The 12,980-nt window shown below is 35.3% G+C and overlaps 1 protein-coding gene across 2 annotated transcripts in view; it reads right to left on the bottom strand.

Annotated features, from left to right (window-relative positions):
* Positions 1-558: 558 nt before the first annotated feature.
* Positions 559-12,980, bottom strand: part of LOC109075419 (exostosin-1c) — a 50,621-nt gene continuing 38,199 nt past the window's right edge. For both annotated transcript variants that reach the window (XM_042744862.1, XM_042744863.1), the window contains 10 exons: positions 10,824-10,917; positions 7,476-7,583; positions 5,402-5,521; positions 4,974-5,106; positions 3,272-3,390; positions 2,948-3,043; positions 2,740-2,826; positions 1,719-1,879; positions 1,425-1,596; positions 559-1,085 (listed from right to left, as the gene is read on the bottom strand). In XM_042744862.1, coding sequence (XP_042600796.1) covers positions 900-1,085; positions 1,425-1,596; positions 1,719-1,879; positions 2,740-2,826; positions 2,948-3,043; positions 3,272-3,390; positions 4,974-5,106; positions 5,402-5,521; positions 7,476-7,583; positions 10,824-10,917 — 1,276 coding nt within the window. In that variant the 3' untranslated portion in view covers positions 559-899. The remainder of the gene's footprint in view (positions 1,086-1,424; positions 1,597-1,718; positions 1,880-2,739; positions 2,827-2,947; positions 3,044-3,271; positions 3,391-4,973; positions 5,107-5,401; positions 5,522-7,475; positions 7,584-10,823; positions 10,918-12,980) is intronic.

Below are 12,980 nucleotides of genomic sequence, written 5' to 3'. Positions count from 1 at the left end.
ACATAAATCTTACCCCAAACTTTTGAGCAGTAGTGTATGCTTTTAAAAACTCATACCAGCCATGAATAAAACTGCAACATTTCATCTTAAACTACATGTTGTATAAACTACCAGTCAGTAATTACATTAAAATTAACATTAATTTTCACAAACTTTTAAGTGCACAAAGCTCCATTTCATTTTCAAATCAATGTTGATTCAGTAACTGCTCTTTGAGATTTGTCTGTGATTTAATTCGGTGAATCCTGAGTTCAAGAATGTTTTTGAACAATTCATTACAAACGTCCCTTTCAGTCCTTTGCCTGGGCATCTGTAATTATACAATTTTTCCTTATGTTTTCATATAAATTGTATTCTTCTAATTCAACTCTAAATTGTCTAAAAAAAATAAAAGATTCATGACAAAAAATAATACTTTTCATCTAATGTCTTGATATCGAAGAGTAAAATGGCTTTTATAATTTATTAGCTACCCACATTTTGGGTAATAGTTTTAGGCACAGTTGCTGGGAACAGCAAAATAATACCATAATTTCACAAATACAGCCACACACAGCGTTTGCATTTTGGAATTATTTTATTGGTCAGGTAATTACCACTTCATGTAATCAGTCAGTTGCTTTGTGACTCGTGTGTTAGTCCAATGCACCATTAGGCACCCTTAATGCTACAAACTCCTCCAGTCAAACAGTAGCTGGAATGATTGACAGATCTATGATGTTTTCTCATCCATGAAGCTGTCAGTCATAAATTGAGAACTTGTCATTAGAGGCAAAAACCTGTCTCTTGTCCACCAGCTGGCCACCACAAGCTAGCAGCCAGTAACGGAGGGACAGAGATAAGTCTCTGCATCAGCATTAGTATCAGTTTGTGACCCATCGCCACTCGTTCATCTTGGCTCAGACGCGCTCCAGGTCTTTGTACCTCTTGCGCAGGACAGACACGTGGTCTTTGAAGAGTACGGGGTCCAGGCGAAACTGAGAGTGCACTAGAGGCATGTATCCAAACCAGCTTGCAAAGGTGTTGACACACTCCTGCCTCTGGGTGAAGTGCTCAGGGTTCGCCCATGGGGCCATCTTAGTGCCTTAGAATGGACAGGAAATAAGACGTCAAAAATAAATCACACTTAATTGCTAGGACACACTTCTCATTACTATTATTCAGCTTGGCACAGCAATACATTTCATTTCCAAAATGGACTAAAACTACCAAAACACTTTTATCTCAATTATTTCAAATCAAGTCATTCTTCCATAACACTAACAAGCACTCACTTTATCACTCATAAAACAATGACCTAAAAACACCTTTTTTGGGTGAACTATCTCTTTAAGATTCAAAGGTATGTAAACCACGTTCTGCAAGGGGTATGTAAACCTATAAGCAGAATTGTTAAGTACAAAGTGTTGGCTCTCTGGCCTCACCTGGAGGATGGGCATCTCTTTGTACTGCTTCCTCTGCGCTACTTTAATCGGTGGCAGGTGTGTCACAGAGGAGACCAGGAAATTCATCAGGATATCCTCACAGTTAGAGGTGCGATCCACTAGCGCACGCAGAGAGGAGGGCAGGTAATGAGAGAACAGGTGATGGTAGTACCTGTGAGATGCAAAGACATCAACACATAATCAAGGGCACTGTCTCTGCTGATCATGTAAGAGAGCTTGATGAAGCGTGAGAGATGTCAACACTGTCAGGATATGTCAGCTGCAGCCAATTACCTGTGATAAAACGCCGCTCCGGTGAGGACGATGGAGTACTCGTTGGTCCATTTTGAGGTGTAGCCCCAGGCTTTTTTTACAGGGTCCCAGAAATGGCTTCTGGGAGGATAGCCAACAATCCTCTCGGGGAAACTTTGCCACACATGGAAAGCAAAATTGATCTGGAAGTGTCAGATTACAGAGGAAAAACACGAATTAGCTTTGTCATGTGTCAAAACAATGCAATCTGATTTTTTTCATTTAGTTTAGATTCTTTTTTTTATGACCCAGGGGCATCTACTATTAGATAAAAACAAACTTCAAAAATGTACATAAAAATGAGAAATTTTATTTTATATATGCTTGTGTATGTATATATATATATATATATATATATATATATATATATATATATATATATATATATATATATATATATATTTATATATATGTGTGTGCGTGTGTGTATGTATGTGTATATATACATGTATATATATGTACAGCTGAAAAATAATAAATATTAGATAAAAACAAACTTCAAAAACATGAAAATTAGAGAATTTATAAAATGCATATTTGATAAAACAAAATGAAACAAACATTTTTAATTTTCATTTAATTTAACTTGATGTACTAAAATACATAAATGTAAAATAAAAATGAATAAAAACTATATAAACATTAAAAAATATATAAAAACACAACACAACTACTAAAACTAAACTAAAACAGATTGAAAATTGAAAATATGAAAATTTCAACTAATCCAAATTATTATTAAAAAATTATTATAGCATCTCAGATATACTAAAACAACACTGCACCATAGCAACCGCCTAGAACACCCAAGAATCATGGTGGCTAGTTCTGTTTTTACAGTTACAGTGAATTTTTATTAAATTAAACTAAAAAAATGTATACTATAGATGTATGCTATAAATAAATAAAATAATGATCACAATTTTAATAAATAAATGAAAGTTTAATTTCAAATAGATTAAAGTGAAATAAAACCATGCAGGATGAAGAGGGAACTCTTTACCTCGCTGGTCAACAGCACTGTGTCTTCATCTAGGCTCAAAACTGCCTCCGTCTCAATAGCTGCATTAGGCAGGAAACGGCTGCTCGTCTGCAAGCACAGAAGGTGTCAGAGAAAAGAGCTGCGTGAGACACGAGGTGGAGAGAGAGAGCGCAAGATCTCACCACCTCTCACAGACATGACTTGACTGTTCTCTCACTTGAATACTCACTTTCCTTCTGCCATCTGTGATGATAAGGGGCACTGGCATGGGCGGCCATTTACTCCGGTGAGGGGGCGGCTTCTCACTGTTCCACAGGATGATGATCTGACAAGAAACCCAAACAAGAACACACACTATCACAGCATGCACACCAAACTGGTTGAGGTGTCTTCTTGTTGGCTTTTGTCTGTGTCCAACTATATTAACACTGAACTGATGTGGATCTGCATTGACAAAAGGCCATTCTTTAGTGGTGCAATAACTGCTACTTTAAGTTTGTAAAAATCTGTATTGCTCTATATTTTTATAAACACTGTCTTTGCAGTACTGTACCTGTGAGCAGTATTTAGATTTGGAGACGACCTGAAGAAGCTTCATGATTGGCTGAGACTGGGAGACCAGAGGTGAGGTGGCATGAATTACTGCAGTGAACTCCTGACCTGGACTGATACCTACATCAACAGAGGAAAAAGAGTGAGCGTGCTTTGCCATTGAGACACTATCCCTAATATATACTTAGTATAGCGCTCAATTGCGCAATGTTTGAAATGGCAAACTATTACTGTGTTATTTTAATATTATTTATATGCGATTATAGTAGTGCTGTCAAAATATTAATTGCGATTAATTGTATCCAAAATAAGTTTTTGTTTGAATAATATATGTGTGTGTTCTGTGTATATTTATTATGAATACAGTATATAAATACACAAACATACAGAATATATTTTTTACAATATTGAGATGTATTTACATGTCTATATTTATATTCATATAATTTATATTATAAATAAATATATTTAATATATAAAGTTAACATATTTTTCTGAAATATAAACGTGTGTGTGTATTTATATATGCATAATAAATATACACAGAAAGCATACGTATATTATGTAAACAAAAACTTTTATTTTGGATGCGATTAATCGTGATTAATCGTTTGACAGCACTAGATTATAGTATTTTTATTAATATTTTGAATTAACTTTTATTTTCAGTTTTCATTTTAATTTTAGTTTAAGTTTTAGTACTTTTTTTTTACAGTTTGTGTGTTTTTATTCATTTTCATTTTTAACATTTCTAATTAGTTTTAACTTATTTTTTTGATTTAAGTTTTAGTAATTTCAGACTTATTTTTGTTAACTGTCAAGGCAATATTTATTATTTCCATATAAAACATTTTTGTAAATTAATTTTTAAGATTTTAGTCTAATATTTATATTTTATTTTAATAGTTTTCATTTTGGTTAATAACAAACACTGCTACCAAACAACTAATACATTTTTTTTTTTTGTGGTATGCATACTGTTGCATACAGTCAAATCATTACATTTGTTAAATTTGTCAAAATATGCAGTATACAACCAGAGCATACTGTGTGAAATACTGTATCCCATAATGCAATACAATCAACCTTACAGTGTGACAAATGAATGAATGATGATTGAATATCAACCATGATTATTAACATCTTTCTTGACTGGTTGTTTGATTTATATATTATAAACACAATTTACAAAAAATATGACAAAAATGCTAAATAGCTAAGGTGATAAGTGGATTCAGTTCCCAGAATAAAACATGCAATATACAATAATGAGGTCATGTGACAACAACATAGAATATAAATGTGTAAACATATTTATAGTTTTTGTTCATAATGTGCATTTTGTTATTATTCATTATTTGCTTGCTTGTTGTTCCAGTCGAATTCGTATTCAGGCAATACACACTCTTACAAATAAAGGTTCCAAAAGGGGATTTACAGCGCTGTCATAGAACCATTTGGGGATTCTCAAAGAACCTTTTTATTAGTGTAAAGAACATTTTAATAATCTAATGATCCCCCCACACCCCACCCATCATAAAGAACATTTTGTGCAATGGAAAGATTGGAGTTTCATAGATGCCAATAATAAACTTTTATTCTTAAGAGCATAATTTATGGCACAGAATGAAGTACATCTAGTATTCCATTCCAAATAAATATGCATACTACAACATATTTCAAAAGATTTGGCACAGGCTTACCGAGGTTTAAGTAATAGAAGGGGTAGTGTGCCAAGTGCGTTGAGTACTCGGGCAGAACCAGCAGCCCTCCAGGTAAGGCATTCCACATGAATTTATTTCTGGAGATGTGCGAGTTCACTCTGTCCTTTATGATCTGACAGACATCAAGACGGCAGCATTAAATATAACAATCATATCAAATCACAAAAGCACGTTTAATCCCTATTGGTTTTAAAGATGTCAATTTTCAACTGCTGGCCAACAGAGGGCAGACCAAAGCCATACTTTTTTTCAAAACTGACAGTACATTTGCCAATTAACCTAAGGGCAGGGGACTAAGTATGTGCTAATGATGTATGGCATCCTGCACTGGTTTAATTTCCCCTGACAGACCTTCCTCTCTGTCAGATCCGCCGCTGTATACACAGCTAAGCTGACCCATCTCTCACCTCCAGTGTGGTGAGTACAATCTTATCCACCGAGGAGAAGTAGGCCTCCCAGAGCATCTGTGTACGCTGTCTGAGAGCCAGCACCCTGTCAGTGCCCACAGCCCGCACCGTGGAAGGTACCTGAGGGAACAAAGTGACAAGAACTCACTGGTGAGGCTAATTGGTGTTCCCATAAAAACCTTAGTTGAGTTTTTACCTGTCGACCACCTCCACAAACTCTTCCAGACACAAATGTGCAGCACTGACAAAAGTGTTTTGCGGTGAGATGCTACAGTACCCACCTTATTTTTCAACGTGGAAGTAATTTATTTACTAGAAGAATAACAAAGTGCAGTAAACAGTAGAAACTAGTTGCTCTAGTGTGTTTGGATTTACGACATTGCATTAAAATAATGAAGGGAATACCTGTTTTCCATTTCAAGCAACATAACGAGCAGTTTTGTAGAGCTAAAAATAACTAAATAGACCTATGAAAAACTGGAAGTATTTAGTATTTATAATAGTTTATAATATATTATCTATAATATATTATAGATAGTATTTATAATGGCTATATATATATATATATTATATATATCGATATATATATATATATATATATATATATATATATATATATATATTATATATATATATACATACATACATACATACATATATATATATATATTACATATATTCATCGTCGTCTGTGCCAAAGCTGTATTTTTGAAACCGACACTAATTTTATGTCTGTCGCATCATTTTGATACAGCTGGCTCGTTTCATTAGTGCCATCTTTAATCTCTCATTTATTGATTTTATTGAAAGTTAGATTCATTACAGTTACATTCATTACAGTAATATTGTTGCAGTGTTCGTCTTATTGTTTATTGCAACGTCAAGTGTTTTGTACATTGTTGTTAGACTTGTTTTTAGAGGAAAGATAAGGCATACAGGTAAAGTAATACAATAGTTTCAAACAATAATCAATATCACATCATCTTTTTGTGAACGTACTGTATTTATTTACAGCCAGTTGGTCATTATCATGACAAAACGATGGTATATGCTCTAGTGCAGTGTTTTTAGCCTCAAGATACTTTATAAATACACAATAACTATAAAGTGCAATTGAATTAGCAAACATGTTTTTTCACATAGGGGTTCTGATCACTTTGTCGTTATTGGAATATATATTTTGTTACATACTTATTCATTAATCTTGGTTAATGTTAATTTCTACATATACTAATACATTAACATCTCAAGTTGTATAAATAATTATATATAAATATATATATATATATTATTATATATATATATATATATATATATATTATATATATATATATATATTATTCTAATATATAATATATATATTATAGATATATATATAATTAATTTTAACTACTATCCAAAAATCTGGGGTTGGTAAGATTTAAAAAAAAAATTGTTTTGTTTTTATTTGTTTTTGAAAGATGTCTTTTGCTGCATTTATCTGATAAAAATACAATAAAACAGATATGTTCAGAAATATTAATATGATTTAAAATAACTTTTTTTTTTTAAATATATCTTTAAAGCGTGATTTAATCCTTTAATGGAAAAGCTGAATTTTCATTAGCCAGTCTTCAGTGTCACATGCTCTTTCAGAAGTCATTCAGATATGCTCATTTGGTGCTCAAGAAACATTTCTTTATATTATCAATGATGAAAACAGTTATGCTGCTTCATATTTTTGTGAAAACTGTGTAACATTTTTCCAGGATTCTTTGATTTCAAAGAAACGGCATATAAATAAACACAAACCAAGATGAACAAATGCTCTAAAATGTTCATTGTTAGTTCATGATACCTTATACATTAACTAATGTTAACAAATTGCACATTAATAAAATGTTTTATTAAACTAGATAATGGTGACAAAGAACACACACTTTCCCTTATACATTCATATGAAATCTTCATGATAAAAAAGTGCTTGTGCATATTATTTTCAACTACCAACATGTTTTAATTAGCAGTTTCTTCCATCCTCATGTTCCCTTCTCAGAAAAGTGACATTCGAGTTCTTCACACGAAGGTCTGTTACCTGTAGCAACAGTCTCTCGTCGCCCTCGATGACTGCCTGGTTCCACTGGATGACATCAGAGAAAGGTAACTCCCAGCCATTACTGAGTAACACCGGGATACAAGCGGCCTGTGAGGGATACAACCACAGGAGACAGACAGTGGCTTAGACTTTAATTAGCATCAGCATAATCAATTCATCTAATGAAAAACAAAAACACACACAAGAAACAGACCAAGTTCACCCCAAATGCACTGAAAAATAGACATAGCGCATCTGATTTTTCCCTTTAGGCAAGGTTATGAGATATATAGCGTGTGATGAAAAGGCTGTTGGTTGTTTAAGAAGTCTCAGAGGGGCCTGTGCATGACTCACTGCTCCCATCCAGCTTTTTTATCAGACACACCGCCAGACAGATGTGTTAATTACCCAATCTCCCTCACCCCGAATAGGAGGGTGAGGTAGGAGAGAAACAGGGGTCCATGATTTATTGAAGTGGAGTTGCTCGCCTTCCCTCTTGTTTACTATTCCATCTTGATGTTGCTCTACTTTTCCTCCCAGATTCCTTGTTTGCCTTTTTTCTTCTTCTTTTCGTCATTCAGCTCGTATTCTGCTCTACAGTGAGATTTTTAATTAAATCACAAGAGAGTGCAATCCTAAGAACGGGCCAAGATCAAACACAACCCCTCTAGCTGTGTGCAGCCATGCTTTCATCCTAAACAGCGTTAGAGGACACAGGGGCAGACAGCAACAAATTGCTTCAGGTGACTGATTGCTACCTTGGCCTACTAAGCCCACAGAGATGCAGGAGCTGGCCTTTGTTTCATGCTCTGGGATGATGGCTCTAGGGCCGCCCGACTAGCACGGATCCCTCTTGGCACCGATCCATTCTGTGGTTGCTTGCACAGCCGTTTTTCTAAAAGGAGTGTGTCGAGGAATCAGCACCAGAGAGAGGTTGTGAGATTAGAGAGGAAAAAAGCAGGATCTGGATGATAGGGGTCAGAGGATGTCCTAGAACAGCAGTTCTAATGCTGTGGCATGTGGATTTTTGCAGTACTAATTTGCAGTATTAAGATTTTTTATTTAAACTGCTGTAGATATGATCCATATACATTTATAAAAAAGATTGTTCTGTTGTTAATTGGATGAGCCAGGTTTGAAGCCGATGTAAAATTCAAACCTGTGACCACACATGACCACATTTACATTTTTTTTTTAGATTTAAATGTTATTGTAGTTGCTACATTGCTTACATCCATAAATAGCCTACAGTTAGGCTGTACTATATTAATTATTTTATTTTATTTTATTTTATTTTATTTTATTTTATTTTATTTTATTTTATTTTATTTTTATTTTACTTTATTTTATTTTATCCCTCAATTTTAAATGTGTCATCATGTGTTCCAAGCACTTCTTGTCAGACTAGACAGAATTCCAAAATATAGTATTAATGTTTTAAACTGGACTGAAACGTTGGCTGATTTTTCATTGAAATCCTTTCAGAAGGTGTCTTTCAGATGCTGTTTTAGTAGCATCCATTCATAAATCTGCAAAAAGGGCAGTCAGGGGATTGATGAGACATCAACATGATTTATCTTAATTATACGAATATGTATATTAAAGGGGTCATATGATATTGCTAAAAAAAAAACATTATTTTGTGTATTTGGTGTAATGAAATGTGTTTATGCGGTTTTAAGGTTCAAAAAACACATTATTTTCCATGTACTGTACATTATTGTTGCTCCTCTATGCCCCGCCTTTCTGAAACGCGTCGATTTTTATAAAGCTCATCGGTCTGAAAAAGCAAGGTTTGCTCTGATTGGCCAGCTATCCAGTGCATTGTGATTGGCTGAATACCTCAAGTGTGTGACAGAAATGTTACGTCCCTTACCATAATGTGATGCGTGTCCCGGTCACAACAATGGCGAGACAAGACAAAACCAATAAAACCCATTACAAATGAGGCATTTGTTGCATCCAGTGGGGACATAATTACTGATTATAATGACTTATACTATCTTTTTACGCGTTGCATTGTGCCGTGTAAGCAAATAAACATGTCTGCATTTGTGATCAGAGAAAAGACAAACAACAAGCACTACTCTACATTGCTCAAAACTCAAGTTTGAATAGTCAGTGGCAAATTCTTTAAATATGAAACGTACTTACAGACTGCGAGTCAGAACAGATGGCATTGTAGACTACTCTTCCAGATTCAGGAAACAGTCCTTCATAAAATGTGTTGCACACACACGTATATTTGGTTTGAACTGTTCTGAAACAGTGTTGTAAATACAACTTAACCACTGATTTCTAGTTGTGTCCTCTTTTGGAAGGCCAAACAAAGTAGTTTCGCTCTCACAACTAAACATACTGCGTCTCCACAACATGGCGGGCGGCAGTAGCAACAACACTATGGTGAGAATAAAAATTACGTCTTCTTTCTTTGTGAAAACATTTGGGGAGTGTGTGTTCCCACACAGCGATGTAGACATGTGGGGGCGTGTTTAAACGAGGCGTTTTAGGAGGGCTCAGACGAGTCTTAACTTTTAAATAGAATATCTCTTTGGGTTTGAGTCTTTAGTCTTTGCAGCTTTAGGGATCTTATATATTCACAAACAGCTTGTAACACTCCAAAGTGAAAGGAAAACTTGAAATCGCATCATATGACCCCTTTAATCAAAAGATGGCATTATGTCACCCACACAGTCTGTAGGCTTGTGCCCAGAGATGTCAATGTACCCACTGCTGAAAAAATTAAAAGGAATATGAAAAAGTGTAACAGGGCTGTAACGGTCCCTCATCTTTGATTTGAAAATGTGTAGTGCCAGCCACCTCACCTCACCAGTTTTTACCCCTGACTAGGTGCTACTTGGCCTGAAATGTTTGTGAACCTCTGTTGTAGAACTTTCAGCAGTGCTAGTAATTGCCAGTTCTTTCTGTGGCTTTGGCTGCCTCCAAAGAAAAGAGATCTATGGAACTCAGACAGGGGCTTATATGGAAAAGCACAGAGAGAGAAAAAGACAGAGGAGTAGAGCGAGGGAGTGCCGAGGAATCAGTGTGAGGGCCGAGCTGGCTGCCAAACCCACCGTTCTGTGGATTTATCCATTCAGCACAGCTCGGCAGAGTCGAAGCGAGGGCACCCTCCATGAGCTTCCGGCCCTTTCACACACACCACCAGGACGCCAAGAATATATGCGCCTGGGAAGTTTTTCCACTCGATGGCTAATGTGCTGTTTATCTGGGAGACTCCGAGACCTGACTGTTTTCATAATCTACCAAACCTTTCTTGCATCTCTAAAAGGCTTGTTGAAGCATACTTGGCTGTAGTCAATTTTCAGGGTCAATTAAAAAATGTCTTACCTGCAAAGACTCCAGGAAACGGAACGACCCCAAGCGCCGACCGCGGGGAACAAGACAGAAGGTGGAGTTGTGGAGCAGCTCTTGATAGTCAAATCTAGGAAGGAAAATAGAAACAAATAAAATTAGGTTAAAATATGGCAAACGCACAGTCATGGCCTAGTGCTTAGGATTTGCAACAGAATCCAGATTTTACGTGAACTGATCCAAAAAGTAACAAAAGTAGGGATAAACTAATATTCAGAAGTTTGGGGTCGGTGAGAATTTTTAATGTTTTAGAAAATAATCTTTTATGCTCTCCAAGGCTGATCAAAAACACAGTAAGAACAGTAATGAAATACTGAAATATTATTTCAATTTAAAATAACTGTTTTCTATTGTAATGTATTTTAAACTGTAGTTTGGTGTTCAAGATTTTATGTTATATTATGTTAAAAACAGGTGTGCTGCTTACTCTTGTGTAACCTGTGATAGATTTTTTTAAGGTTGTTTGATAAATATAAAGATCAAAAGAACAGCATTTATTAACAAACCAAGTCTTTACTGTTACTTTTGAGCAATTTAAAGCAACCATGGTGATTAAGGAATATTAATTTCTTTAAAAAAAAATTACAGACCAACATATATATATATAATAAAGGCGGTTAGTGAACATGCTCTAACATGTTGATCTGTGGTGATCATATAAGTGACATGAGTTCCTCCGTCATTTCCTGTTTCTTTTCTCTCTGTGCTATCAATAAAGTGTCAAAAAGCTGAAAGTAAATTGAAAAAACAACAACATTAAGGAAACCCATTACCCAGCGCAAAGAACAACCGTTCAAATGCTGTTTAAAGAGAGGCTCTTTGAGAGCCACACTGGCACTACTTAAAATGCAGCCATGCTAGAAGGGTGTTTTGATCCAAGCAAGCCATCGTTTTTTCCTCAAGCTGTTGTCCCTGGCAACCATTTATGGTTTCTAAGAATACGCTGCATCCAGAAGCTTTGTGTGATTGCCACCGCTGGATGATAAGTGAGGGTGAAGGTGGGAAAAAACTGTGGTCGACCCAGAGTGTGTTAATGAGTATGGAAATTGGGTATTGTACAACAGATCTGATCCCAGATAGATGTTCTGTCAGCACAGCAAGTGCTGAGCTGCCATCTGCCCTGAACAGAAAAACATTTGATGCAGCCTGACATATTCAATATTAATTGTCTGCTGAAAGTCACAGGGAAAGTAAAAAAAAAAGAAAAAAAAAAGAATAATGTAAACTGTTTCTCAAGGGCCTTGCAAAGTAACTTTGGACATCATTGTCAGTTTTGTTAGCTACAAATAAATCTAAAACTCACTAGAAGTAAAAAAGTTGACAAAAGCACATAACAAAATTGCTTAAAATAAAATGAAATTACAAATATAAAAATGAAAACTAATTCAAAATACTATAATAATATATTAATAATACTAAAATAACAAACACTGTGATTGAAAATTCCATGCAGGTGTAGCTCTAATATTTGTGGTTAGTTCTTGAGAAGCTGTTTATATCAATCTCCAGCTTTGTATATTCTACTTGTCAACATCTCTGCCATGTCAATGATCCTCTCATTGACACATAAGAATGTTTTGCTTCTGGTATAAGTGCTAAACTGTGTGTGTGCTTCTAACTGGATATCATTTGAGTCTCGGTTTTACTGTAAGACCACTCATTTAGCTTGGCTACAGGTTATCCATGTGTGGGTAGACCGTTACAACGCTGAAAGAACCAAATGTTCTCCATCAGCCCAGCAGAACAAGTCCACGCCACCTGGCCCTGAGTGAAACCTCCAATGGGAGTGTAAACACACTTGTATGAAAGCGTCTCTATCTGCATTTAGCAGGAGGTGTGTTTATTTACCGGAGTGCCAGTGGAGTAAACACTGCTACCATACATCTTTCTGTCTTGGCACCCCTCTCAAAGCACTCTGAAAATTAAGAGCCAATCTCTTTTGACCTGCCTTTCAATTTCAGTTATTTTTTTCAACATGCATCATCTTTGAGCAACAAAACAGAGTGCATTTTCACAAATAAATAAAAATGGCATAGAGAGATTGTATTAAATTCCTAAATAGAAACCCAGTTGGACTTTTTTTCTGTAAGTTGTTCTGGACTTTTTTATTTTATTTTGTGATAATGACTGACT

This window comes from Cyprinus carpio, chromosome B19, assembly GCF_018340385.1.
Source record: "Cyprinus carpio isolate SPL01 chromosome B19, ASM1834038v1, whole genome shotgun sequence".
Classification (NCBI taxonomy): domain Eukaryota; kingdom Metazoa; phylum Chordata; class Actinopteri; order Cypriniformes; family Cyprinidae; genus Cyprinus; species Cyprinus carpio.
This window is presented reverse-complemented; position numbering and strand designations above follow the sequence as displayed.